The 27,732-nt window shown below is 47.1% G+C and overlaps 1 protein-coding gene and 1 long non-coding RNA gene across 14 annotated transcripts in view; one reads left to right on the forward strand and one right to left on the reverse strand.

Annotated features, from left to right (window-relative positions):
* COL6A3 (collagen type VI alpha 3 chain) overlaps nucleotides 1-27,732 on the reverse strand; it is a 52,950-nt gene that overhangs the window by 4,740 nt on the left and 20,478 nt on the right. For 9 of the 13 annotated variants that reach the window (XM_072341413.1, XM_072341411.1, XM_072341410.1 and 6 more), the window contains 36 exons: nucleotides 26,037-26,603; nucleotides 22,328-22,948; nucleotides 20,683-21,282; nucleotides 19,549-20,151; nucleotides 18,539-19,141; nucleotides 18,037-18,383; nucleotides 17,473-17,551; nucleotides 17,010-17,155; nucleotides 15,724-15,816; nucleotides 15,256-15,309; nucleotides 14,245-14,316; nucleotides 13,392-13,418; nucleotides 13,235-13,279; nucleotides 13,080-13,133; nucleotides 12,882-12,944; nucleotides 12,085-12,150; nucleotides 11,896-11,949; nucleotides 11,415-11,450; nucleotides 10,637-10,699; nucleotides 10,354-10,416; nucleotides 10,131-10,193; nucleotides 9,848-9,910; nucleotides 9,672-9,722; nucleotides 9,375-9,410; nucleotides 9,207-9,269; nucleotides 9,011-9,073; nucleotides 8,838-8,870; nucleotides 8,698-8,734; nucleotides 8,575-8,586; nucleotides 7,919-8,412; nucleotides 7,186-7,285; nucleotides 5,997-6,695; nucleotides 5,373-5,475; nucleotides 4,995-5,275; nucleotides 3,684-3,944; nucleotides 1,845-1,919 (listed from right to left, as the gene is read on the reverse strand). In XM_072341413.1, the coding sequence (XP_072197514.1) occupies nucleotides 1,845-1,919; nucleotides 3,684-3,944; nucleotides 4,995-5,275; nucleotides 5,373-5,475; nucleotides 5,997-6,695; nucleotides 7,186-7,285; nucleotides 7,919-8,412; nucleotides 8,575-8,586; nucleotides 8,698-8,734; nucleotides 8,838-8,870; nucleotides 9,011-9,073; nucleotides 9,207-9,269; nucleotides 9,375-9,410; nucleotides 9,672-9,722; nucleotides 9,848-9,910; nucleotides 10,131-10,193; nucleotides 10,354-10,416; nucleotides 10,637-10,699; nucleotides 11,415-11,450; nucleotides 11,896-11,949; nucleotides 12,085-12,150; nucleotides 12,882-12,944; nucleotides 13,080-13,133; nucleotides 13,235-13,279; nucleotides 13,392-13,418; nucleotides 14,245-14,316; nucleotides 15,256-15,309; nucleotides 15,724-15,816; nucleotides 17,010-17,155; nucleotides 17,473-17,551; nucleotides 18,037-18,383; nucleotides 18,539-19,141; nucleotides 19,549-20,151; nucleotides 20,683-21,282; nucleotides 22,328-22,948; nucleotides 26,037-26,603 (6,690 nt within the window). The remainder of the gene's footprint in view (nucleotides 1-1,844; nucleotides 1,920-3,683; nucleotides 3,945-4,994; nucleotides 5,276-5,372; nucleotides 5,476-5,996; nucleotides 6,696-7,185; nucleotides 7,286-7,918; nucleotides 8,413-8,574; nucleotides 8,587-8,697; nucleotides 8,735-8,837; nucleotides 8,871-9,010; nucleotides 9,074-9,206; nucleotides 9,270-9,374; nucleotides 9,411-9,671; nucleotides 9,723-9,847; nucleotides 9,911-10,130; nucleotides 10,194-10,353; nucleotides 10,417-10,636; nucleotides 10,700-11,414; nucleotides 11,451-11,895; nucleotides 11,950-12,084; nucleotides 12,151-12,881; nucleotides 12,945-13,079; nucleotides 13,134-13,234; nucleotides 13,280-13,391; nucleotides 13,419-14,244; nucleotides 14,317-15,255; nucleotides 15,310-15,723; nucleotides 15,817-17,009; nucleotides 17,156-17,472; nucleotides 17,552-18,036; nucleotides 18,384-18,538; nucleotides 19,142-19,548; nucleotides 20,152-20,682; nucleotides 21,283-22,327; nucleotides 22,949-26,036; nucleotides 26,604-27,732) is intronic. The other 4 variants (XM_072341415.1, XM_072341412.1, XM_072341405.1 and 1 more) reach the window with 3 other exon arrangements.
* On the forward strand, nucleotides 980-7,910 carry LOC140254650 (uncharacterized). Its single transcript, XR_011904282.1, has 4 exons — nucleotides 980-1,288; nucleotides 6,231-6,353; nucleotides 6,565-6,730; nucleotides 7,638-7,910. It is a non-coding gene; the product is annotated as an uncharacterized lncRNA (long non-coding RNA).

Consider the following 27,732-nt stretch of genomic DNA (forward strand, 5'->3'; position numbering starts at 1 on the left):
CTTAAGTGTGTTTATCTTACCTTTAAAGGCAAGCCAAACCTGGTAGTCTTCAGGGCATAAATAGAGATATTTTTCCTGCCCAGAAATGATCATTTAGGCCCACACCCCAGAGTTTTTATTAGCAAGGGCCATAATTGCTAGCAGCTGCATTGCCTATATAAGGACAGCACAATTTGGGGCTTCTTCCAAGGTTTGCGGTAAGATTTATGTGCAGGTCTCTCCTCTTCTGCAGAGAACCACGAAAGACTCAGCTAAACAACCCGTCTGTGCTGCCCTGCTTTGTTTATAATATTCTCAGCCTGCTGAAAAGCTTCAGATTAGCAACAGTATCTTTGAAGACCTTCAGAAAAGGCTCTCCCCTGACATCCAGATGCTATAAATCCTAGGGCAGGGGGACTTGCTGCAAATGGGTTTTGAAAAGAGCTAGGACTCAGACATGCATTGATGTGCACAGCATACAACGCACCCAGACATTCCTACTCAGCACTACACCTTGTCTCCAAAGGGCTGGCACACGAGGGGTTAAGCAAAGCCAGGGCATGGGTTCTATGTCACCTGGATTGGCCAGTGGGAATGCATGGGAGGCACTTATCAGATGCAGCAGGAGAAGCCATTCAGAGCATTGCAGCAGTGATGGGACATGCATCAAGACCCAGGTAAGATGTTCCTTGAGACCTTCACCCTAGATCTCCACCTGTTGCTCACTGAGCCTAGTGCCCTTCTCCCCCTCCTCCTCAAGATTCTGATAAAGGTAATGAGTCACAGTGTGAGCCAGAGGCTTATTAAAATAAAAAGAGTGCTTGTATGGAGATGGCTTTTAGATGTCAGATGATCCACAGTCTCTACCTGTGGCAGCTTTATGAAGGCCACAGACCCTTCCCATTCTATACAGAATTATTACAGCCCAGCACTTACAATGTGATTGAATTGTAGGGCTGATACAGCGAGCTTGATGTCAACAGAAGCAATGAGGCAACATTTGATCAGCTGCAGTGATTTAACGGGGTAACTAAGGTATGTTAATGTGATTATCAGCAGAGTGGGTGCTCGTTAGTGGTTTACTGTGATAAGCCACTGATGGTAGAAAAATGGAGAGGGCAGCTGGGAAGCTGTCAGTCAGCTAAATTTAAGCAAGTGTTTGCCACTAGGTTTCCTGCAGTCCCTGGCTATGGGTCAAGTCCTTGCTGGGAGCTGTGCTAAACCAAGGAGCCAAGACCTGTTCTTCGTGGCAGACCAGGAGATGGGGAGCAAACAGTTTGATGCCTACAGCAATGTCTACACGCATGAGGTAGGCTATGGGTTGCAGTGTGACCCTGGGGGGTGGCCAGCAGTTGGGCTCTAACTCATCTTCCAATTCTATTATGGAAATTAGGCCTGGTCGGAGGCTCCTGCAAAGATCACAGTAGTTTTAGTGGGCTTTGGATGTGGTATGGGTCTGAGGCATCACGCAGAGTATAGGCCTTCAAGCTCAGTGCTTTCATCTAGCCCATGTTTTATTGGCTCTGCAAAGTTAGGGACTTGAAGATCCTTTGGCCCTAGTAGGGCTATGTTTGTTCTGAGGAAGTCTGTGTTTGGCAGTGGGCAAGGGAAAGACTAGTGCCAATGGTCAGGATCATCACAGAATGGCTCAGGTTGGAAGGAACCTTAAAGATCACCCAGTTCTACCTCCATGTTATAGACAGGGTTGCCGCTGGTGTGTCAGGCTGCTCAGGTCCCATTTAACCTGGCCTGATCATTTTTATGGTCCTCCTTTGGACCTACTCCAACAGCTCTGCAGCTTTCTTTTTTGTGAAGGTTCTTCTCAGAGCTCCCAGCCTATCTCTCTCATTGGCACCAACACTCACCATTTTCAGGCCCTTCCAGTGGCTCAGTGTTCAGCATCATGTTGGCCAGGGTCACTTTGGGCTGTGCTGGGGTCTCTGGGGAAGATAGAAAGTGAGGTCAGCCAAGGGCAACCACATTCTGCAGCAACACCCTTGGGGGGATCCCCACCACCCCCAGCCGTACTGATGAGCCATTCCAGCATACTGGCTGCAGTTCCAGCAGAGGGATCAGGGGACACACAGGTTGTAGGAATCAGGCCTGGATCTGTTTATCCTAGCATGTATGTTTCAGAAATGTTTATTGGATGCAGCTGACACATATGAGTAATCCATCCACAACCATCTGGCTGCGCCAGGATGCTTCACATTGCTCTCCTCAGTTAGCAGCAGTGCTGCACAATTGGGCTTTTCTGTGCTGGTGGCTATGGAGATCCAGCTCTGAGTAGCCACTGCTCTCATCACAGCATGAGATGGGGCAGGGGCTCTAGAGGAGCAGTTGTTGTCTCTTGGTTTAACTTTGCTCCTCTAGGCTTAGAGAGGGTGGACTAAGACAACAACCAAGAGAACAAAGAGGCCGTGATGGGTCTTCTCTTGCTCCCCTGCAGTCTTCAAGGACTGTCTGTGCACTGCACAAAGGGCTTCAGTGATGCTCTGCCCACATTCCCCACATCACAGCCTCGTAGCCCTCTGGGGACTCAGTCGTTGAGGACTGGCATTGAGGGGAGAAAAATATCCCTTGCCTTGGAAAGGAGATCATGCTTAATGTTGCATCACACTCCTTCCACGGGGCTGGAGGGCTGCAGCCACAAGAACTGATGGATGGAGAGGAATGTCTTGAATGGATTTGAGTGAGGGAGACAGTGCTACCTGGTGTTAAGGCCACACAGGTGGTACTGCTGCTGCCTGCCCAATTTGTTCCCATTCATGATTTCTATAGGAAATGAAGCCTCCCCGGGCACTGAGGCTCTGAGTCAACACATACAAATGTTACTTCCACAAACTGATTTGTTTTCTCATCATTTTTGTGGGCATATTTATTGTTGGTGAAGGTAAGAGACTTCAGATGTGATCCAAACCCACTGAAGCCAAAAGAAAGGCTCCTTGCGGGCAGTGGAGGAGGCTCTGAAGAGCCAGAACAGCCAGGGGTGGCGCTGGTGGCACCAACACAAGCTTTGCTACATCATCCAGCCAAGGGGCCTCTATGCCAAACTGCTAAAGGGAAAAGTTGGCCTTCTCTTACAAAGCAACTTCTGGCAACGACAAAGAGTTTGGTGAGTTTTACTTGTAATCTTTGCATGTGGAGCTTGATCCTCAAAAGACCAAATTCACCATTTTATCCTTCCTATAAGCTTTATTTGGATATTGCAGTGTATTGAGTGACTGTGAAGATTATTATCAGAGAAAACAGCTTTTCTTGCTTTTTTTGCAATTAAGCTGATCTGAATTGACTATTAATCCTGTTTGGCTCTAATTACTAATTACAGTCTGGATGCTAGGAGGACCCATTGTGCAAAGCCTTCTGCACGCACAATGAGACCAACACCCCTCCAGGACTGACTTTAATTCTCCCACAGTCTGGTTCAGTTTAATGGCCCTGAAGTGTCATTTTGCATTTGCCCAAGAATTCCAGTGTTTCATAAATGGGGACAGAAGAGGATACCTGGAAAGCAGTGACACAGCTGAGTGTTGCCAGGGTTGGGAACATTCATACTGACTGGTCATTATTTTTTTCCCCCTTCCTTACATGTTTATTTACTTATTTTGTGTCTGTTGTTTTAAACTGGAAGGATGGGGGGGAGGACGGAGGGGGGGGGGGGGGAAATAGTAATTAATGTTGGGATTTCATTAAGAGGAACTCACTTGTGCTGAATGTCCCTGTGTAGGTCACTTTGGGCTGGGATTTCAGGTAGCCAGTAATGAAGACGAGGTATTTCTGTCCACTTCTGAGGCCCCCAATGACTCGTTCGGTGCCAGTTACATTTTGCTTCAGCACAAGAGAGTGGTCGTGTGCTAAGGTGATGGCGAGATCGAATACGTAGGCGTTGTGTGGCTCAGGGCTGGCCCAGCGCAGTCTGGCGCTGTTCTCAGTGACATCTGTGATCTGGATGTCATTCATCTTTGCTGCAATTTGGGAACAGGGAGAGAAGCTGTGTGAAGGTCTGGAGAGGGAAGGTCTGAAAGAAAGGTGAGAGTCTACTTGTGGCACGTTGATCCCCAGCGTGCTTCAGGGAGGCTTTCTTTTTCACAGCCTGGGTGAGGACCTTAAAGCAAAGCTTCAGGCCTATTGTAACCTCAGACAAGTCACAGAAGCTGTTAGAGAAAGGTTTTTCCTGCTACGGGGGAACATTGGATGAAGCCTTAACACTGCTTGGAAGCAACAGTGGAACAAGAAATACCCAGAAAAGCTTGTTCTCTGAAAGCAGATGAAAGCATTGACCTTGCAAAAGCTGTTTTTACATAGTGATGTATTCATCAACTGGCTTTGCTTTTGACAGATGTTCTTTGTTACTTGCAGAGAGCTGCCTGCACCCCCCTGCAGGAGCACATGGGAAAGCTTCTTTACGTGAACTGTACTCATATGGAAGAGCTTTATCACTCCCAACGAGGCCTCCACACTGATTCAGTGATGGATGAACTTCGACTATTTATATTAGCTGACAGAGAACTCAAACAACCTCTCTGTATGAATCACCATAAATAGCAAAACATAGCTAGGGGGAGAAAAACACTGAAAGCAAAGGGGCCATGCTAGAAAGTGTTCTGTCACCATGTTACTGGGCTGGGCAGCAGGCAATGGATTGTCCCATTCTTAGATCCTAGAGCCATTCAGGTTGGAAAAGACCTCTAAGATTCCCGAATCTAACTGTGAACATATGCCCACTGCCCATGTACTTCAGTGCCACATCTCCATGGTTCTGTAACACCTCCAGGGATGGTGACTCCACGATCCCCCAGGGCAGCCCATGCCAGTGCCTCACTTCTCTTACTGAGAAGAAACCAGTACAGCTTTGCACTTAAAAATGTCTTTTTGCAAGAATGAAACTTGGTTTCCTGGTGGCATTTCTCATTAGGATGACTCTCTTGGGAAGGAAGAAAAGCCCTAACTTGCTACAGCATAGAGAAACCCAGACAAGAAAGTGATGTGAGGCATGGAGGCAGCCTTCTACATACCACCTTGTCTTCTCCTGCCGCTTGCTGCTGCAGCCGTGGTGCTCGTTGTAGTGTGGCTGGTGGCTTTGGTGTTGGCAGCAGTGCTTCCTTGGCTCTGTACAGTAGCATTCACCTGGACAGTAGTGCTCTCTGTGGGCTTCCCCGTGGCTCTGGTCTGGGCAGTGGTGCTGGCAGTGGTGGTCCTGGCATGAGCACTGGTGCTTGCAGCAGGCTTGATGGTGGTGCTTAGCGTGGTGGTGGTGCTTATGGTTTGGGTTACGGTTGCATTGGGGGCCATGTGTCTATCAAAGCAAAAAGCAGTTCATATGTCCATTTTTTTTTTTCATATTCATTATTTCTCCAAATACTTGAGAAACAGAGTTTTGGAGGTCTACTTACACTGCTTTTTGTCCAGTATGCTCTGGGCTCTTGGGTGTTTGATCACCCTGAAGCCACTTGCACTGTTTCCTTATTTCTGGAGATAGGTAGAAAGCAAAGTCACCTAGAGATGGAGGAAGATGGGTGTTAAACACTGTTGCTGAAGGTGGTTGTTACCTACCAACACTGCATTACGTGTATTTCTTCTTGATTAAGGAAACAGTTCTCTTTGCTTGCTGTTGTTAAAAGCTATGGACTATTTCTTGATGTTTACTGTGGTCAGTGCAGCATCCTGGGCAGAGAGACTTGTTATTCTGACATACAAAGAGCAGTAACTGCGAGATACTAGATGGCTGTGTGTTTTAGTCACATGTAAACAGCGTTCTCATAGCAAAGCACTTCCAACCACACTTCTAGTATTTTACTTAGAAGTTACCAAGATCCCTGTAAGCAGTGGCTGGAAAAAATCAAAAGGAGAAAAACTAAACATTTATTTGTTGGGGAAGATGTGTGCATGTTGGCTTATTATTTTACTGCAAGACAAGCTCCAATTCAGAGCCTCAGCACAACCAGACCCAATAGGACAAACTGCTGACCAGCTAGAATGCCAGGCACGACTAGGTTAGATCCCCGAGGTATACTTACTTCTAATAAAAGATGGCAACAGTCTCCCAAAGCGTAGCAAGGGTTCTTCATGAAGCTCCCCGGGTTTAGAGACCAGCTTGAAGAACACATCGTTTGGCTCGCTAGCTAGGCTATAGACGTTCTTGACATCCACGTTCTTGCCAATGCCCAAGATAACAAACAAGTATCCTTTGCATTTTGCATCAATTACAGCCTCCCGCAGGTACTCAAGTTCTTGTTTTTCCATTTTTCCAGTCATCATGAGAACTATGACTTTGAGATCCCGAGGGTTTGGTGCACTTTCAAAAACATGAGCCACCGTGTGTTCAACGGCGCTTCCCATTGCCATTGTGCCATAGAGCTGTGTCATCTGGTTCTGTAAGTAATGAATGATCTTCTCTTTGGATCCATAATCAGTTAATGAGAACTCTGTTTTCACTGGTGGGAAGCTTGAGTTGGTTTCATGTTCGTAAGGAGCTTGCTGGAGAACTGCCACTCTCGCATGGTGCTGAGATATTCTTGGCTCAGAGCTGATTTCCATGTTGCTTATGAGGTGGGAAATGTACTTCTTCATCTCGCTGAACTGCAGAGGTGTGGTGGAGGCCGAGCTATCCATGATGAAGGCTATGTCGGTATCTACATCTGTCGGGGCTGCCCTTCTGTCTCGGAATACAGGTCTTTGACTGCCGTAACCGCAGATGGGATCAGGTTCACACACATCTAGGGCAGAAATACAGCGGACTAACCACCTGAAGGTAACCATCCCTTGTCACTGTTGACAGTCTCTTTATTAAATGAGATGCTACTTAGATACGGACATTCACTTGTCCATTACTTGCTAACAAAGAAATTTAATCCCAAAACACATTTAACCATACATTTAGTGTTTTTACTTCAATCCTCTGTCCAAAGAGTCTCCTGAAGCTCTGAGTCATAAATGACAGAGGGCCATATTTTAGAGCACTGAGATACTGGTACTGGGGATGTCAAGGCTGAAAAACAGAGCTTCTATTTACAACCTGGAGAACACACCGAACAAACAGTGGGCCTTAGTCACAATGCAAGTGTGCTCAGCCTACACAAGGATCCCTTGTTTTCAGCAGCAAACAAGCTGACTCCTGTCTGGGCTTCCCTTCTGTACCACTGACAACCAACTGCTGTGCAACCAGAAGGATCTGGCACAGTCTAGGAGGGAATTTGGATGCTTTACCCAGACAAACATGACAAGTCAAGAGCCTGCGGATGGTGTCGTTCAGCTGGCTGGCGCTGGCTGGGAGAACAATTGCGTGTCCAACTGCTGTGTTGTTGATCTGGTTAGATGCAAACAAACAAAAAAAAGCCATGATGTTAGCATTGCTGCCTTCTGTTGTTTTCAACAGGAAGTAGGGGAGGGCAACCTCGTGGCCAGCTCTAAGGGATTCCCTATGCAGCATGCTGGTTTTGGTGCCTCCTATCTGGAGGAACCTAGAACACCTGATGTTGGTTAGTGGGACTAGTTTAGACATGAAAGGGGTCAAGCACTTGAACCAGCGTTTAGTATGCTCGGCTAGGGCTCTTTTTTCTGCTTTATGTGTATATACCTCAGTTCTCCCTCTAGTAAGGATGCTACCACAATTCCACCTTTCCCCCCCCCACTAACTTTGCCTTTCCTTCTCACTACAGAAGCAATCTTTTTCATACCACGTCGAGCACATGGGAGCCATGGTCTGGGAAACAACTGACTCATCATAACATCGCTAGAGTTTAGCAGCATGCATCTCAGATTTCTCTAACAGACATGCTAGATGAGTTTGCATAATAATGCTTCTCAGTGCTAAGCACTTGAAAAGCCTACGGAAGCCAACCAGCAGTTGGAAGAGCCAAGAGAAACATGCCATCAATCTCCCAATGAACTGAACTGAGTTCAGGAGCAGGAAAGGAAAGAAAGGGTGAACAGCCCCAACCTCCAGTGCTCTTTCGAGAACTGCATCCTGCCTGCTGGTGAGGAACACAGGAGTGACCCCAGCGTCATAGAGCTTCAGCACGGCATCGTTGAGCTGCGGGGAGGCTCTCGTCTCCCCATTGCTGAAAAAGACAGCCACCTTCCTCATGAGGAACCCACTTCGGGCACGTTTGAAGGTGTTCCTGGCCACAAAGGACATGGCAGTCTCCAGGCTGCGTGGCTTTGTGGTCAGGGTTGCCTGGAAGTTTTGGATCTGCTGGAGTAGGCTCGATTTCTTCCTGGCATCAGCAAAGCGGATCTCAGTGGTGACCTCATTGTTGTAGGTGACCAGGGCCACACGGGCACCACGAGGGCAGTTGCTTTCAGCAATGGTTAAGTTGCTGACCACTCTGAGCACGGTTTGTTTCATTCTGTTGAAGACATCCCTCCCGACACCTGAGGAGGTGTCAATAGCAAAGGCCAGCTCGGTTGGGAAGACAGGGCACTCCTTGGGACCTGCAAAAAACACATATTGGGAACAAAGTGTGCCCCAGACGGTTGTCAGGGTGCAAGGACTACATGCTCAGTGAAAGCCAATCATTTGTACCACGTATGTGGGGGAAATAACAGTTCCTGCACACGACAACATCAGGACGTGAAGGACTGAAGGTAACTTACCATAGCAGCAAGCTGTGGAAAAGATAAAGGGGGGAAAAAAGCAGTTCAGTCAGTGCTATTCATGTGATGTGATTGGCATTAAAGGGTAGCAAAGGGGAATTAGCAAAGCACTGAGGTACTCACGGCATTTATCTTTGATGTTCTGCACAAGAGCACATTGCTTTAGGAAACAGAAGGAAAGAGAGTTAGAAAGGGCAAATAAACATGGGACAGAGCCAACAAAAGAATATCTCAAACTAAGGCTGAAATGATGCCACACTTACACTGATGGATAGTCCTTTATCACCTTTAAGTCCCTGTTAATAAAAATAATAAAAGTAATTGAATGCAATGTGTAACTTCAGTAGGCATGTTTTTCAACCCCTGGCACAAATAGGGGCTGTCACGTTTGTCAGACAGGCAATGAGGAAACTCTCTGAGTGCAATGAACACTTACAGATGGTCCAGGGTATCCAATCTCTCCTTTCTGACCAGGTGTGCCGGGATTTCCAGCGTTTCCCTACAAAGAGAAATCCTCTCTGTGAATGTCTGCTGGAGGACTCCCAGGAGCATGAGTTAACCCTTAGAAGAGACATGCACGTCTTCTAGGATGCACTTGCATAGGGGAAAGACTGCATCAGAGTAACACTCACTCTGCGGCCTCTGTTTCCTTTAGGTCCGGGGCCTCCAGCACCACCACGGTCACCAGGTTCGCCCTGGATGGGGACAAACAGAAATGATAGCTCTCAATCTGCACGGGTCTTCAGGTTGTGGCTACATTATTTGGAAAATGAGCCCATAGTTCATGGGCTGCATTGTACCTTGGGGCCTGGGTAGCCAATGAAGCCACGTTCTCCCTGGAAAAAAAAACAAACACAAAAACATCAAGTTCTACTTGAAAATTGGGTTTTAGAAAATGATCCTGTTTCTGTAGATGGATATGTAGCAACAGATTAAAATGATGGAGGAAAAAGTGGGAGAGACTGCAAATTTGGCTTACAATTTTGCTCCTTGTATAGTTAACAAAAAGAGAAGAGACATTCTTTTTGAGGTCTGACTGTTCCTCCTTGTCCTTTTTAACTCACGCTGGTAGGTGGCCGTGTTGAGCACGCACATACCTTTCTGCCTTTAGGACCTGGGCCCCCAATTCCATCTCGTCCATCATCACCCTAAAGTTGGAAAAGAAATGGCATTAATATTCAGTCATACTTGAATATCTTAAAGTTTGCTGAGCCTGTGGCATCGACAGAGAAAAACACCAATGCCACAGGCCCTGGTCCATGACCACACTTACCATCTCTCCTCGTGGGCCTTGCTGTCCGTTCGGTCCCCTGGGTCCAGGATTTCCAGGCTCGCCCTGAAAACAGGAGCATCTGTTTAATCATACACCCCCCTGTCACTGGTTTCTTTTCACAAGCCAGTCATTTTTGCAGCAGAAAATCATGTCTTGACTGCACAAACCGATGAAGATGAGTTAATTTTGTTCTAAGAGGTTCACCTCCAGTATTATTTAAAGCCCTTTCCTATGCTTCTGGTTGCTGTTTTGGTTCTGATTCCCAGAGCTCATGAAGACGTACCTTTCGTCCCAGTGGGCCGATCCTGCCCCTTTCTCCTGGTGCTCCTGGTTGCCCAGCACCAGCCTGGAACAGAAAGGAGAGGCATGTTGGCAGCTTGTCAATACAACTGAGTACCTTAAATGAGGGATCTGCATGGCCACAGGAATCACGGATCAACCGTACTGTAGGTAAGTCAGTGAGGTTTCCAGGCTGAGCCCTGTTGGGAATGGGCAGAAGGACTCACCCTGGGCCCAGGGATGCCTTGCTCTCCCCTGATACCTGGAGTGCCAGTCTGGCCGGGTGGGCCCTGTGCAGAAGAAAGGAGAGATACATCAGTACACATGGGGAGAGACACACCAGCAGAACCGTAGATTGGGTGGGAAAGTAAACTCTTCAGCGCCCAACAGACGGCTTCTGAATACATCACGCCTTGGGAACTGCACATCAGTCCCACCAGTCCTTGCTATCCAGGCCCTGGGAAGGGGTAATGCAACAGTGTGCTGCCACAGGAGCCTTCTCTCACTGACCTGTGGTCCTCTCATGCCTTGTTCTCCAGCTGGCCCTGGCTGGCCGAGTGCGCCCTTGGTGCCCTGGAGGTGCAGAACAGCACAGGTTAGCAAGGGGCATGTGGCAAGGGACAGGGGGTGTCAGGGCATGGGAAGCTGCTTTTTGGCTATGTGAAGGGCAGGGAAGAACAGATTTTATTTATTTTGTAGAATAAGAATGAGCATGGAAATAATGAGGCAGTTTGCCTCTCACAATCAGTGGGTGTCAATCTATACATTAACATCATTTGTGCTTTGACCCAACTATGCTGCCTGGTCTGGCATGGGAAGCTGCCACCAGCCTGATTTCACAGCAGCAAGAGGGAGCCTGTAGAGTTGTAGGGGGATTTGCAGGTGAGATGAAGCAGGGAAGAGGAAGCAAATCCTGCAGCAGGAGGCACCAGTGCCAGACCTGCAGCAGAAATGCTAAGTCATGACTGAAGCAGTGATTGAGCACCTGATGGGAAGGCAGAGCCAGCCCAGGGGAGCTCAGGTGCATGCATGTACCTGAGTGACCAGAACAGACAGAGCCAGGATCCACTCATTTCCAGACATCATTTAAGGGTTGGCAATAGAGGTAAGGGTACCTCATTGGAGGTTCCTGCCTACCTGAGGCCTTCCTAGGGTAAGTAGACTTCTTCCTTTGTTTCTATGTCCATGGCTGTTGCATTTGAGCTTATCCTCACTTGCTGTAGCCTAGGACTTTGATACCCTGCTATCACTGTTGTGTTTTCTGTTGCATTACTATACAGATTCTTACCTTGACTCCTATTGGCCCCCTGCGTCCTGCCATGCCCTGTGAGTACACAAATAATGGGACATGTTAGGCAAGGATGTAAGCATGCACGCTTCTCTATTGCATTTAGGATGGCATGTCTTCACTTCTTATTGCAAAATTGACTTCAAATAGTTTACTGGGGACAGAGGTAGAGAGGAATCCATGCTCCACCTCGTGCCAGCGATTGCAAACCAAGCTTTGACATGTTTTCTCCTTCGATGCAGCCTCTTGTCACCATACATAGGTGAGTTGCTCAGTCTCATGCGTAGCAGTGTGTTTCCCCTCTGCTGAGGGGCGGGCAGCCACAAAGACATCCCAGCTATGTGTTTTCTTTTTGAGTGTGGTTCTTTTCTCCCCACAACAGTGATTCCACTGACGCTCATGGAACTAAATGTGTGGGAAGACAGGAGGGGATGGAGATGGTCTTTGAAACAACAGCAGCCCTGCAGATTCAACATCTTACCTGCCTCCCGACTCCTCCATCAGGGCCTCTCTGCCCCGCAGGTCCAGGATCTCCCTGAGGGAAACACACAAGGGTGAGTTGAATTCAAGGAGCTTGCACCTTTTTGGCAGCATCTTTTTTTCCTCTTACTTTCTCTGTCCCATCTCATTGCATAACCAAAAACAACAAAAGGCAACAAGGAAGCTTTACCATTTGTCCGATTTCACCCTTTTGGCCTCTGGTTCCCCGCTGAGTATTATCTGCTCCCGAATCTCCCTGAAAGCAATGGAGCAATGAGAAACAGCTGTGTGAGCGAGACAAGAAACTTAGACATCACGAATTGCTCTGTTGCAGCTCAGAACTAACAATTCCTTTTTTTCCCCCTCTTTTTTACTGAATTATGCGCACAATTCTGGTGGTTCAAGGCAACCACAGCTTTTCAGCTGAGAAATAATAACATTGACAGGAGGAATGGGATTTCTAAGAGACTGAAGCAATGAGTGACAGCCTGGTACCCCGAGGCCTGTGTCCCCCATCTTTGGGTCCTTTGTTACCGGACCTACCCCTTGCCCATATGATAGCAAATATCCTTTGGCGGTGACTTGCCCTAAAACCATTGTACCATCGGAAGGCTTTGGGCTCTCAGATCTGTCATTTCACACAGCTCTCCTCCCCAGCCAGGATAAGCTGTTACACACAGGCATCCTGGCCTGAAAGTTTGCCTTTCAACACTCACTGTAAGAACTGTCCTGGTACTATGGGCTGTAGGGCAAAGAGGCTTCTTGTGGCACAGCTTGCATAGGTGGGCAGGGTGTGTAGGCTGAACAAGCTCATGCATTATAACCCACTGCCAACAGCATCTGCGCTTCAGGCTACAAGGCTGAGAGCTGTTGCTTCTGGTCCAGAAGCATTCAATAACCGTGAATATACACTGCTTGCAGAAGACACCCCACCCTCCGACCAGGGCTTGGAGGGGGAGGTCAAGAAGCTGCCTCAGCAACACTTACAGGGTCTCCACGGAGCCCACGGTCACCTCGCTCTCCTCGTTCACCTTTGGCTCCTTTATTACCCTGGGAGAAAGAAGGGAGAGTTAGCAGGAGCAGCGCTTGCCTCCACCAGCTCCCTGGACCCAAAGGGAGAAGAGGACCTTCCACCCTCTCCAGGCTCCCTTCCACCCTTTGTAACAGTGTGTGATGAACACCTACCCTCCTGCCAGAGAACCCCTTCTCTCCAGAGGAACCAGGTAAGCCTTTGTCTCCCTACAAAAGAACAGGAGTATTTTAGGAGAGTGTTTGCTATTTCCATGTCTTTTTCACCTGAACATCACATTATAAAGAGAAGTGTGCTGGGAATGACTGACCTCTTCTCCATCAATGCCATCCAGGCCCATTTCTCCCAGTTCGCCCTGCAGGAGAGATGTGGGAGGCAAATGCTCACCAAGGATAAAGAGAACCAGGGAGGTGGATGCTGGTGCATCCTCATGCTCATCGCTGTGTGAGGAGGAAATAGTTCCATACCTTCTCTCCTGGGAATCCCCGAGAACCCTAAAGGGATCAGAAAAAGGAGTGAGTGTGCTGCTCTCTGGGCCACCTCTGTGGGTTGTAGTGGGGAAGAGGGGTGGACCCAGAGCCAGGATGGGCTGGGATGGACAAGGTGTGCTGCAAGGGGGCTAACCATCCCTCACTTCTCCTGTGCAAACCTTCAGCTGTCTCCTGGCTACTCACACTGAGATAAAATATGTGCGTGGTGGGTTTTAGCCAGCTGACCCAATAAAATAGTTTATGCCTTAGCTCTTTCTCCATAGATAATGAGTTGGATTGCCACTGACTTTGCTTTCTCCCCACACCCCTTCTTAAATGGATCCAGACCTCAGGGGCCACACAGAGCATCAGTTTTGTCCAAGGCTGGGCAGCTTGTTAAGGAGTCCCAGTAGCTCAGCTGCAACTAATGGGCTTGGTTCAGGCATTCCTGCACTCCCTGCCAGAGGATCCTGCTGTCAGAGCCAATGGTAGGAAACAGCACTTTCATATCACTGGAAATTACCCATAGATATTGAATCTTTCACCACCTTTTCTAGCTTGTGGCATGGCTGCTGTCCTGACCCTTAGCTTAAGGATCCCTTCCAAAGCAGTGGTGGTGGCTCACTTTTCTCCCTCCTCTTCAACAGCAAATCCTGCCTGTGGGTTGAGCCTGAATCCACAGTCTCCCTTTTGCTCCTCAGAGCCGCGCAATACACGCTGGGAGCTTTGGTGCTCAGCCAGGTGGATGCTGGTGTGGACTTTGTGTCTGCTGCGTGACAACCTAAAGTAGCAGTGGACTTCCCCCAGCTGGATGCAGTATCTGTACCACGCAGGCTCCTTCCAGACATACCTTGGTTCCTCTGTGCCCAGGGCATCCCTGGAAACCCTGTGTCCCGTTCGCTCCTGGAGGTCCACGTTCACCCTGTGCAGAGAGGAGAAAACACAATGGTCAAGGTTTGCTTCTGCATGCATATCTTTATCTAACAGCACTTATTGGCAAGTGTGGGAGGTACTTTGTCCTAAACCACAGAGCATCAAGTTTTGAAGGTCAGAGCCCAGCCAATGCACTAAGGCTATGTCTTGTCCTCAACATTCATCGTGTAGTGGTCATCTTCGCTGCTGAGAGAGACTCATCCTTGCCAAGCTCTCAGATTTGAGAGATCTTCCTCCTTCCAAAAAATGACAAGAACCCCTCAGAGCTCAACAGAGATGACTAACCCAATCCTGACCTTATATCTGACCATAGCGTTTGGCCCCTGCTTGTGATACTGGAAAAGGAGCGCACCATCAGCCCCTTGGCCTCAGCTTCACCCCCTGGGCGTGATGCGTGGGGAGCTGTTTGTTCCAGCGCTGACATGGGATTCGTGAAGTAAGAGTTTGGAAGAAGCCGTGCTAAGAAGAAATCATGGGACTCACACTGCCTGTCACCATGATGGATTGAAACACCCCTTCGTGGTCTGACACTTGGACTAGCTCGGCTCTTCCAGCTGCATTCAATATGGGTACTTTGGAGCAGGCTGTGGCTTTAATGCAGCTGAAGATTTTACTGTGTTGGTGCTTGCTGTGACCACAACACCCTGCTCTGCCAGGAGGTAGCCGGGACCAGCTGCAAACCTCCCCAGCTGCCTCACAGGAACAGCATAGAGCCGGGTCAGCCTGCAGCATGGGAGCTATTCCCCACAGCTCTCAAGGAGCAGCCAGGACCTGTGGAGGACACAAAGTCCTGCCCGCTCTCTTGTCATTCCACCCCCACATCCCCTGCAGAAAGTATTTAGGAAAAGGGCTCTGAATGCTTTGCTGTGGTGAGGTCTCTGATTTAAGCAGTACTGAGCACTCGGAGCAGAGTGGGGCAGTCACTCACCGGTCCTCCTTCATCACCAGGATATCCTCCGTAGCCAATCTCACCTGTAGCACCCTAGAAGAAAACACAAAGCACTTTTTATTTTCTTCCTAGTGCTGCGAGCTACCTCTAAATTGACATCTAGTATTTCTGCACACAGCACCTGCTGGATTGCCTACATAAACATGGCAAGGAAGGCAACCATCTCGCTTTGATGTCCCCAGGTTGTATCACGGGACGCTTTGCTCTCTCCTTCCCTCCTGCCCTCCCTTCCCTCTCAGTTGGTTTACAATCACACAGGCTTTAAGGAAAAGGAAGAAGAGCAGTTTTCAACTGCTGTGTATGGCCCAGAGGCAATTTTACAACGGGGGGGTTGAGAGGAACACAACCTCACCGTGAGCACCATCCAGTGCAATGTGCACAACCTGTGTGCCCACCCACCCATCACTTCCATGGTGGATGCTGTCCTCTTCAAATGAAGCAACCTACCTTTGGTCCTATGGGGCCAGGAAGACCTCTGTCCCCTCTCTGCCCTGAGCACTTGCAATGGACCCCACAGCATGTCCTTTCTGCAATGTTATCCTGCGAAGAAACACAGATGGCACAACTGAACGTTGGGTTCCCTCCGCCGGGAAGCAGCCACAGCAGCATGAGAAAGAGGTGTGTAATGGCAGAAAGATTAGATGGCTTGTTTAGGGGATATCAAATCAACGTTCTGCTTGGGCAGAAGTCACAGAGGACATTTAGTAGGAGACCAGTCCCCAAAATGGTGCCTGTCACTGAAGAGAGGAATCTCATCTGCGAAGAAACAAATCCAGGCTGTGGAATAGGGCAGGAGAAAACTGTTGCAGTGAGCAGCTCAACAGCATCGCACGGGCTGAGAACAATTTGCAAGCACGCAGCAAGAGGAAAAAATAAGAAGATATGAATTCAGAGAAATCACAGCTTGGTTTTGCATCATCCACTAGAAAGAAAAAAATCCTTTTCTTTTGCCAAGGACATTGCTGGCTGCAGATGCCTCCTGCCAGCTTTGCACATTTACATTTTGAAAGGATTTTCCTAGTGAAGGGAACTACTCGGGAATGGGCTGAAGAGTAGCTCTTACCCCAGAAGCCACAGTTCACTTCCAAGTGTCTGCACTTGGCTCCGCAGAGAAGGGCCCATCAAGGTTGTAACAGCGCATTAAGTCTAATTTTATTAAAGCTGCTGGAAAAGGAGGTTAACAAATCTAGAGCAGATGTGAAGTTAGGAGGACCTGCACGTGTAAGGGATGATGGCTAATTAGTTCCCAACAGGCTCGAGAGAGGATATATACATGGAGTGGAGGTAAATCTATGAGCTTCTGTCTGGAAGAAAAAGAACTACCATTTGTAAGAAACACATCTAACACATAGGCACTGTATCAGCTCCAGGAAGAAGCCTAGAAAGCTATGTTTGTGTAGGAGATTTAGCACTGACAATGCATGACAGTGCATCACCCTCAAGCCTTTAGTGTGGTATGTGGATTGTTAACCTATTCCATTTGACCAAGTCTCGCTGGGCTTTGTGCTTTGCGGCCTGAACTGGAGAAGTCCTACTCCAGGAATGGTACGGGACAGGGCAGCACCAGGATCTGCTTTTCATTAATTTGCTATGGCATCTGTATAAAAAGCAGACGTGAGCTAGGGAAGCCAAGAGGGTGTGATTCAGCAGCACTCCAGACCTGCAGCACGTCCAGCCTTTGGCTTTTCCCCAGCAGCACTACGAGGCAGCACTGTCTGTGCCAAGTGACTTACGAGCTGCTCTGCCAACTCGAAATCCAAGTCCAGGAGATTAACTCTCAGCGGCCTGTTGTAGGTGAAACCCCGCCCGAACTCCAGCTGCATCACTTCCTCAAAGTTTTTCACTCGATCCAAGCCAACGAAGAGGAGAGCATGGACACCTGGAAGCAGAAGGAGCTGTGATGGGACACGGTGCTCTGCAAAGCTGGGTTGCTCTCAGCCTCTCTCGTTGCAAATGGAAATTGTTTGACCAAGAACAAATATATTCAGTGCAAGTTCCCTCCGTGTTTAGGTGCTAGCTGGTATCTAAATATCACAGGAAGGTGATGAAAAAACAGCAATGTGTGTACAAATCTCAGATGTACTGAAATCCTTATTCAGTGCTATCAAAATGTGGCTGATCCATGAAAAACAGTGTTATAACACGTGATGTCTTAACGCGGGCTCCAAAGTCACCTTCTCAATAAGTAAAAATTACCTTGTCTACGCAAATCAGCCGAGGCAGTCTTCATCTGATCCAAGTAGTCATCTGTACCGTCTGTAAAATGGATTACCACCTGGACGAGAAACAAATTGATATTAGGACTTAGCGATTTTTCTGGTGTGAAATCTCAGAATCGCTGAATTATGGAATCATAGAATCCTCAGAGTTGGAATGCAATCATGAGCAACCTGGAGGGTCTTCGTCCAAAGGATGTTTTGTCCAAGGTGAGATGGGGAAATTGCTCCTCCCTTCCCAGCTTTGCTGGACGTGAATCCATGCATTTCTGTATTAGATTTATGTGCACCATATCAGACAGGTGTGAAAAGCGTGTGGCCGAGCAATGCCCCTGGGCCCTGGCTGCCCAGCAATGACCCGGGCAGGGCAGTGACAGTGCTGGGTGGCCACAGGGAACAAGTAGGTGACTGAAAGTCAGAGTTTTTTCTTATGAATACACAGTCACTTTGTTGGCCAAAATCAAAGAGCAGCCTTCCTTCTCAACCAAAATATATCTGAGGGCAGCTTTCCTGTCCAACACCATCAGCCTCGGTTTTGACTCACCTTGGTGCTGCCAGAGGGTGCTGATCTGAACTTGTTCTGGTAGGATTTCAGTGTCTCAGCTGTGAGGAAATAGGGCCCACGGGTGCGCATGCCTTGGAACCTCTCGAAGAGCTCAGGCTGGTACTCAGAAAAGTCGAATCCCTCCACGGTTCCCCCTCGGGACTGGGCCATGATGGCAACCCTGACGTTGGGCGCCCGGCTTCCAGTACAGCTGATCTTTTGCATCTGTGTTATTCTGTTCAGCACAGCCTCGACCCTGGACTCCAGCCCTCTCTGGGAATTGAAAATGTTTTGGCCGGCTCCGACATCTGACACATCGAAGCCAAGGATCACGTCTAAGTCACAGTCTGAAAGGGAAACATGGAAAGAGAGGAGAGCGTCACTGTTGAGCAATGAGGTTGAAGCTCATGCTTGGACTCAGCTACGGGCAGGATGGAGGAGCCCACCAAAATGGACTCCAACTGGGAATAACCTGAGCACATTATGGAAGGATGGTGCTTACCTCTCATCACATCTGTTGTTCCTGGGCACAGTTTCTCCTCCATAGCAGCTGCCAATGTAACCAAGACCTGCTCATTCAGTTCAGACAACTCCTGAGCTGTCGACACTCTGAAGCTCGTGGCGCTCTCGCTGGCCAACTTGCTGACCTCCTCCAAGTCGATGTTCCTTACACCAACTGCAAACACCTTGACGCCTTTCTGTGCGACTTCCATGGAGGCACCCTGCCCATCATCTGAGGATTTCCCCCCTGTGATGATGAAGGCGATCTGAGGCACCCTCTGGTCAATTCGGCTGCCGGCCTCCTTTACAAAGTGTTTTGCCTGAAGGTGCTTGATGGCTGCACCAGTGTTTGCCACTCGGCCACCTTTGTAGATCACTTTGTTGATGGCATCTAAAATCTGAGGTTTGCTCGAGTAATCCTTGAGGAAAAACTCATCAGTGACATCGGAGTTGTACTGTGCCAGTCCTACCTGGATGGAGTCACCATCCTCATAGATGGCATCCACTATAGAATACACGAACTGCAGAACTTCCTGGAAGTTATCTCTTCCCAGGTTGATGGAGCCATCCAGCAAAAACACAATGTCAGCCTGCTTTTTGCCTCCTGAAGAAAAGAAATTACAAAGAAATCACAATGGTTCATCACTGCTTGTGACATTTATAATATTTATGGTGCTTATTGCTATGTCAAATAGCGTTGCATTTCTCTCTCCTTTCAAACTTCTTTGTTCTGTTGGTCTTCAGCATGATTTTACAAGCATGCAAGAAGAAACCTTTTACATGACGTATTTATTACACCTCATGCAAAATTACTTGTTTTTATGATAGCCTCATCTCTTCAAATTTAATTCTATGCTTTCCTGTGCTAAAGAAAATCTTCTTCTAAGCGTTCTTTAAAGCAACGCAACTAAACTGTTGGGGATCAAAAAGAGTTATGGAGCCATCTATGCATTGTACAAACTCTGTCTGTGTTATATTCAGAAAAGCCTGCAGGATATGTAGCAATCTTACCAGGTCCTGGATATACAGGGCTGTCTGTTGTAGGTACTGGAAGCTCTTCAAGAATGTTCTGCACCTTTCTTTCTAACGTGGGCAGTCCTGTGAAGTCCTGTACTACAAGCACACGTCCAGGATCATTGGTGATGACCTGCAGCTGATTCCTGTCTACATTCCTGGCTCCTACACCCAAAGGTTGAATGCTCGTTGAAGAGATCACGGTAGCAGGCCTGTTGACATCATCCTGGGACTGATCTCCAAGGATGACAACTAGATGCTGGGGCACTCCATCTTCTATCCTGCTCCCTGCAGACTTGATGAAGTAGTTCTTCACCACGTAGTCCAGGGCTTTGCCAGCGTTCACGGGGTACCCTCCTCTAAGCCGTAAGCGGCGGATGGCTTGCAGTACGGCATTTTTGGATCTGTGGGTTTTCAAGTAGAACTCAGGGAAGACGTTATTGCTGAATTGCACCACTCCAATCCGCACTTTGTTTGGCCCAACATCAAGCTGCTGAACGATTCTGCTGATGAAATCCCGAATGTGAGCAAGCCCATCAGACCTAACGCTGTCGGAGCTATCAATAAGGAAGACTATATCCTTTTCCTCACCAGAAACATCTGCCGGGAAGCAAAAAGAGGGGAAATTATTTGTGAACTAAGTCTTTGCTTAGTCTTTTCTGTAGGATTCCTGTGCTGGCTCTTCTCAGGCAATGTAAAACTGCATGGTATATTTTACCCAAATTTAGGCATGGTGCTTTGTGGAGCTCATCCTTGTCTGCAAGTGCATTAGTGACCTGCCTAATATTCTAAGCATGTATTACTCAGACCCTTATCTGTTTCATTCTCCAACACTCTTGTCTGGATTTGGCAGTATTTCTAGCTTTGTTTTGCCACAGATTTATGCCTTTCTCTTAGAGAGCCACTAGATGGGAACATGCAATCAAGCACCTTGCAGTCTTTGACTTGAAAATGAAAATAAGTGATATATATTTAGGCACTAAGGAAGAATTTGTGCACATTTAGAAGTGGTCTCCAAAAGCAGCATGTGTTCTGCCCCCACTTACAACTAAGAAAAGAAGGGACTGAAAATAATTTGTGTAGTATTTACTTGAATAGCAACAGAGGCAGCTGGTAATGGCAGGGTCTTACCTGGAATTGTTGTCACGTCTCCCAAAAGTTGTCTGATTTGTTCTGCACTCAGAGTTTCAATAGGAGCCAGCAGCTTCTGTTCAAGGCTGGGCAGTTCCTGGAAGCTGGAGACTTGGAACACATAGTCGGGGCTAAGGGAAATCTGCACCATCTCCTCAGGATCCATGTTCTTTGCTACGACCAGAGGTGCCACTCCTACTTGTTTGACTTGTACCGATGGGAATTCTAAGTCATCGTCAGACTTGCGGGAGGAGAGGATAACCAAAAACTGAGGGACACCCTCTTCTATGCGGCTCCCAGAGGGACGGGTGAAGATGGTTTTTGCCACAAATTCAAGGGCTTCCCCCACGTTCACCTGCTGGCCACCCCGTGGCCGCAGCCGCCTCACTGCACCTTGCACCTCATCCTTGGTGGAGTGTGCATTGAGTAGGAACTCTACATGGGGATGCTCGCTGAACTGGACCACCGAAATCCGGGTGGTGTCAAAGCCCACATCCAGGCTGTTCACTATCCTCTCAATGAGATCACGGATGAGGTAAAACTCCTGCGCGGCGTAGCGGGAGCCATCGACCAGGAACACAACATCCCTCTTCACACCCACTGTGGAAAAGAAGGAAGGAGTCAGAGGATGTATCAAGCATTGCCTATGGAGAGCAGCTAATGTCATCATCTACATCACTGGCCCATGCTTTGGGAAGATGCTCATTGTTTCTTTCCTTGTGATTTCTCCTGAGAGCCCCAGAGACTGGCCCAGTCTGCTAGACACATCCCAAGGCAGTGCAAGAACAGCAGTTTCCGCAGAAAAGAAAGCAAGAGAGATCAAGGGAATCTCAGAACATTAATTCCTCATGGGATCTAGACACAAGGAAATGTAGCATGGTGATGCTTCTTACTCAAGGCAGGCTGCCACACAAGCCATTTCTCTTTCCTTGTCTTTCTCCTCTAGAATAGATTTTACCCCATGATTCTCTCAGTAATTCAGGTCAGAGCCTGAATTATCACTTAATATTGCATTGACAAGTGGGGCTGGGGGAAAGCAGTCTGACTCTGAAGGGAAGGAATAGATAAAGTAGAATGGTGGACTTCAAAGGGATTGATTTGGGTTGGTGTACCCTTCATCCCCTCAGGATGGGTGAATGCTGGCTGGATTTCATTCAAAGTGAGACCAGAAATGGAAGTTCTGATTCTTTTCCATTTTCCTTTCCCCCTGTGAATGAGCGTAGCAAATGTTAGACACATCAGAAGAAGGTCTTACATTTAGCAGAAAGGTGATGTTGGTATGTAGCTGTGTGAAGGAATCCCTGTAACATCTAAACAATGCCATTTCCTTTTTCAGAGGAATAGTACGGGCTGAAATAACAGTTCATTGAATTTAAATAAGATTAAAGTCCTGGCATCCGCTTTGTGTGTCTTCCATGTTGATGTAACATGGACCACTTTGTAGGACTGCTATTAAGGGTGGGTCAGCTTAACATCACAGCTCCTGCTAACCCTAAGCACATCAGAAAATACACCAACAGTGATAACACCAAGGTGGATGTAGAGCCGTGACTGTCTTTGCTTTTCTGTTTGTGTTGCAACCATGATGTTACTAAACATCATATTTTGCCGCTGGCTCTTGGTGCAGACACAAACTTCTTCTCACCTGGGCTGGGTGATGTGAAAACCAGATCAGGGGCAAGTGACTCTATTTCTTTCTTGGTCAGTCGGATGACTCTGTTGGAGATGGCCTGTTGCACTGAATCCAGCTGGCTGAAGTCGGGTACAGAGATAGCAAAATCTGGGAGGAAGGAGATCGTCTGAAGTTCTGTGAGGTCGGCATTTCCAATCCCAATGCCAAAGGGCACTGTGCCACTCGTCTTGAGGACCACCGAGGGCCTCCTCACATCATCCTGGGATCGGTCGGCAGTGAGCAGGATCAGGAACTGCGGGACGCCCTCGGCTATCCTGCTGCCACTTGACACGGTGAACACATTCTTGATGAGATAGTCGAGGGCTGCCCCGGTGTTCAGAGGAGATCCTCCCATAATTGTCAGTGCCTGGATGGCACTGACTAAATCGGCTTTGTCTTCATAGGCATCCAGCAGGAACTCAGGTTGTATGACGTTGCTGTACTGCACAATGGCAACACGGACCTTGTCACGGCCAATATCAAGGCTTTCGACAACTCTTTCCACGAAGGTCTTCAGGTGAGGGAAGCCTCTTCTGACACCATCCGAGCCATCAATTAGAAACACCACATCCTTCTTCTCACCTCTCTCAACTACTGTTTGAGACAAGTAAGGTAAGGGAGAATAAGTGAGATTCTCTTTTGAAGTGATTATTCCCCGAATACACTGAACCAAAGGAGTACAGAAGTGTAAGGAGGGGACAGCGAGGTGTCAGAATGGGTTTTTTGGTTACTTTGCAATCAGATGCAATCCCTGGTGAGGAGGCAGATGGGTGGAAGTTGGTGGAAACCACAGTGCAACATCTGCAGTGCCTTATCCACCAAGTCATAGAATCATAGACCCATAGAAAATAGGGTGCCAAGGGCCTCTGGGTGTCATCCTCTACCTGAGGGATTTTGGCTGACAGATCAGTCTGGTTTTCAGAAGGAAATATCTTTCTATGATTACTGCAGAGAGGGTGCTTGCAGGAAGCCAGCAGAGAGGGAGACAAAAGCTTTTCTCAGGCATCACTGGCCTCAGAGACAGATGATCCTGCACATGCCCAGACAAAATAAGTACTTGCTGAAAAGCACATCCAACTGAAAATGCTGTGATGCTTTTCTGAAATACAAGTCACTGTGTTTGTTTGGTTTTATGTTGTTTTTTGTTGTTGTTGTTTGTTTCTTTTAAGTTTGAACTTACTTTGAGGGCAAAGAATAATAATCATGAGCTAGCACTCAGTAATTATTTATCTAACTCAGAGATCAGGAAAGCTGTTGTTGCGTTCTGCTGTTGGCTAACGGAATTGCAAAACTTTGGCTCAGCCAAACAGAAAACATCACTGCATCTCAAACACTGAGCAGAAGAATGGCATCCCCATTGCTTGTTTATAGCAATGGCCAATGGGACAACAGGAGCATGAACTATTCCCCTGGAGGAAATATTAAATGCGGGTTTATGAATGCTCAAAGTTATCAAGGGTAATTGAAATCTTAATATAGACTCCAGGAAAGGTTTATTAAGTAGGAGGAATGACAGAAATTTGGTATACTAATACATAGAGCTGGAATATTAAAACAGCTTGTTGAGCAAGGCAAATAGGAAGGGGGAGAGCAGATGCTGCCTGGCATATACTACTTTCATACAGCTCCTCTGAAGCTCAGGAACAGAGGAAAAGAGTTCTAACAAAAGTCTCTAGGTAGAAGAAAAATGATGCATACTTTGATGAGGTTGGTCAAGAGTACTAGGAAAAGGAGGTGGGTGCAGCTTTTGGTGAGCAGCTAGTGGAACTGGTTACAGTACCTCGTTGTCAAAGGAATTTTAAACCCTCAGCCTGCTGGGATTAGACTGCAGAATGCAAGCTTCTTAACAGCACTGAAGACATCTAGCTACCCCCCTGAAAAACGTTGTAAATCAAGAGCTCTTCATGAAGCATGAAAGGATTCGTGTAAAAGTGCAGATGGGATCAGATTACTTTTAGGAGTAGTATTCCAAACCTTCACAGAGAAAATGAGAATGGCCAGAGGCATGAACTGAGACCTTCCAAGAAGCACTTGTATTTGCAAAGATCTGATCTGTAAGTAATTTGCAATAAAAGGAAGACCAAACATACTGCTGGTCATCCACGAAGTGAAGGCTCTAGGCAAACAGTGCTACATGGGTAAAATATTTAATGCCTTTTAACTTCCACCTCCCGCTAAGAGTAGAGATACTTCCAGCAACAACGGGATGTGGTTTCTGTCTCATGTAAGAGAAGATCAATTTCAGAATGTCCTTACTTATACCCTAGTTTTCAAACAAATTGAGCCTGATGAACTAGTCCTAGAAGACTGAGAAGGTTACACAGCCAGAGACATAAGGACTGAGAAAAGACATGGAATTATTTGAGTTGGAAGGGACCTTTAAAGGCCATATGGTCCTACTCCACTGCAGTGAACAGGGACACCCACAGCTCCATCAGGTGCTCAGAGCCCCATCCAGCCTGACCTTGGGTGTATCCATGGATGGGGCACCCACCACCTCTCTGGGCAATCTGTGCCACTGCCTCACCACCCTTACATACATGGCAAGCTTGAAGTGAACGAAAGGTGATCAAACAAAACACAAGAAAGTGCTGACACCTGTATTCCTTCTGAGTTGAAAGAGATGTACGTGGATTGAGCCATGACTAGAAAAGCAGAGGACTGACATTTATGTCACATATCTACCAACAAGAATATTCGATCAATTGCATCGATTGATTAGAGAGGGCAGGGGCATTTTCTCTGCTAGAAGATTTTCAGAACAGGTTAGAAAAGTGTCAGCCAAATCTGGACAAGCAGATCCTTTTGGGGAAATGGATGCGTAGCAGATGGCACCCTGAGATCTCTTCCAGCCCTATTTCTGTTGTATGTTTCTATGATTCTAAGTCCATCTGCCCCGAAGTTTCATGAAGAGATGATGTGGAAGTCATTACAGCTTTCCTTGTCTCCACCTGCGGTTGGAAGGCAGGTCAACTCTCAAATTAGGGCTGCCTTTGGGAAATCATACCGTTGCATAATTTCCAGTACTGCAGTTTCGATTTCAGATTGAGGCCGCATGATTATTATTTTTTTAATGGTATGTTATTTTCTTTAATTTATCCATTTTCAGCAGGTGAGCTTTTTTTTAACAGTAACTGTGTGAAGAGCGTCTGATTTATTGGTGCTTAGGTACAAAATGCAAAGACTGCTATTACACCCCTTAAGTAATAGAGAAAGAGTGAATAAGGGGGGTTTGTTTTGTGGGATCACACTGACTCTACAGTGCTTCTTACACTCTACCACTCCTCCAGGAAGTGGTGAATAGAAAAAGGAATCGAGACAAGCCTTAATTTGCTCCTCCAAGTCCTTGCCCAGCACTGTATGTCAATTTAATTAGGGCAACAGATCTGTTACTTCATGCTTGTGCCATGATTTACGCACCAGTAACAGCATCTACTGCAGCCCTTGCAGCTGAACAAAAATATTTTTCCTTTGATGGAATCGCTCATCTTTAACATTCAGTTTGGACCTTAGTGTTATCTAGATCAGAGTCTGACCAGAGGAAAATCCAAGTGCAACAGCAGTTTCTACCTAATCATTTTAAACATCACGAGGCCCAGTTGCCCCAGTAACTGAAGAGAAGGGGCAAGTGAACTGTAACTCTCAGCCCCTTGGAGACCACAGAAACCATGGGGCCTTGTACCTGTTGGCTGAAGCGGGATAGTTTTCAGTAGGTTTACTATGTTTGCCTGGAGCTCTGAAATCCGAGGAAGGGATTCGACATTCAGAATGAACTGTGGGGCATAAGCTATGCTTTCCAGCTCTGATAAATCAGCAGTTTTGGCTTTGATAGCAAAGGTCACAACTCCAGCTTCCTTCAGAGCTCTCGATGGTTGCTCCACCTCATCGGTTGATCTCCCAGCAGCGAGGAGGACCAAGATCTGTGGAATGCCTTCTTCAATCCTGCTTCCAGCTTCCTTCACAAACAGTCTCCTCATGGCTTCATCAAGCGCGACTCCGATATTCAGTTGCTTCCCAGTTTTTAACCTCATCCTTTTCACTTTCAGAAGCATGTCTTGCTTTGACGGGAGTTCAGCAAAGTCAAATTCAGTTTGGATGTTGTCACTGAACTGAGCCACAGCTACTCGCGTGGCGTCGGGACCCACGTTCAGGTCAGAAATGACTTTGTGTATAAAGTCCCGGACAGCAGGAAAGCTACCCAAGAGGTTGGCTGAACCATCAATCAGGAATAAAATGTCTTTCTTGCTTTCTAGAATAAATTCACAAATGAAAAGAGGGAAAGAAAAGATATGAAGGCATGTTTCTTCTTAAATTTCATCCTAGAAACTTCTCTCTAAATCAGACGGATTTCAATATGCAAAACAAGTGATTCTCATTTACCAAGATATTCAGAGACTACAGGATTAAACAGTACCTTTGATGTGTTTATCTGATAAGGAAAGGAAAGCAAGGACATCTCTCTTAAGACTCAGTAAATTCAGGCACCATGATCTCGTATCATATCGCATATCATACGCTTTCATCATATCATGTCAGTCATTTCATAAGTCGGCCATTTCAGACATCTATAGTGACATCTGTTCTTAGCAACTTGCTGACAACAGAGGCATGAAGTACAACAGAAGTGGAAGGGTTTTTTTTGTATTTAAAGGCTCAGTAGGTGATGAACAGACATTAGTTTATACACACAGACATAGCATATTTTCAGTGTTCTCTTAGAGTACTCCTCTCAATTGTACTGCAAGGCATTCTTATCCTGAGGTGAGTTATGACTTTGGGAGGGGGAAATTTCTGTTACCCATTATCAGTGGCCCTTTCGGTTTCGTCAAGCATCCAAGGCAAAACCAAGCACCTCATACTTGTGCATCTTAACATCTATTGTGTTAATCTTAATGGCCTCCTTTCCAGCCTAAACAATTCTGAATATTTTTGTGTCTTTGTATGCATTTAACTATAGTGCAGAGGAAATGCTAAGTCATGGCCTGAAGCAGTGACTGAGTGCCTGGTGGAAGGCAAGGCTAACCCAGGGGAGCTCAGCTGAATGCAGTGTACCTGAGTGATTGGAACAGATGGAGCCGGGATCCACCTCTTCCCAGACCTCATTTAAAGGTTGGCAGTGGAAGAGAGGGCTTATCATTGGAGATCCCTGCCTGCCTGAGATCTTCTGAAGGTAAGCAGCTTTCTTCCTTTGTTTTTGTATCTACGGTTATTGCACTTGAGCTTATCATCGCTTGCTGCAGCCTGAGACTCTGTTACCCTGCTGTCATTGCTGATTTCCATCATGCTTTAGAGTTACACCATAGTGAAGGGATTACTGAACAAACATTTGTTTACAAAAGGTTAAGTTTAATGTTAGATCCTAACTTTGAATATCTGAA

The sequence above is a fragment of the Excalfactoria chinensis genome, chromosome 7, assembly GCF_039878825.1.
Source record: "Excalfactoria chinensis isolate bCotChi1 chromosome 7, bCotChi1.hap2, whole genome shotgun sequence".
NCBI classification, from domain to species: domain Eukaryota; kingdom Metazoa; phylum Chordata; class Aves; order Galliformes; family Phasianidae; genus Excalfactoria; species Excalfactoria chinensis.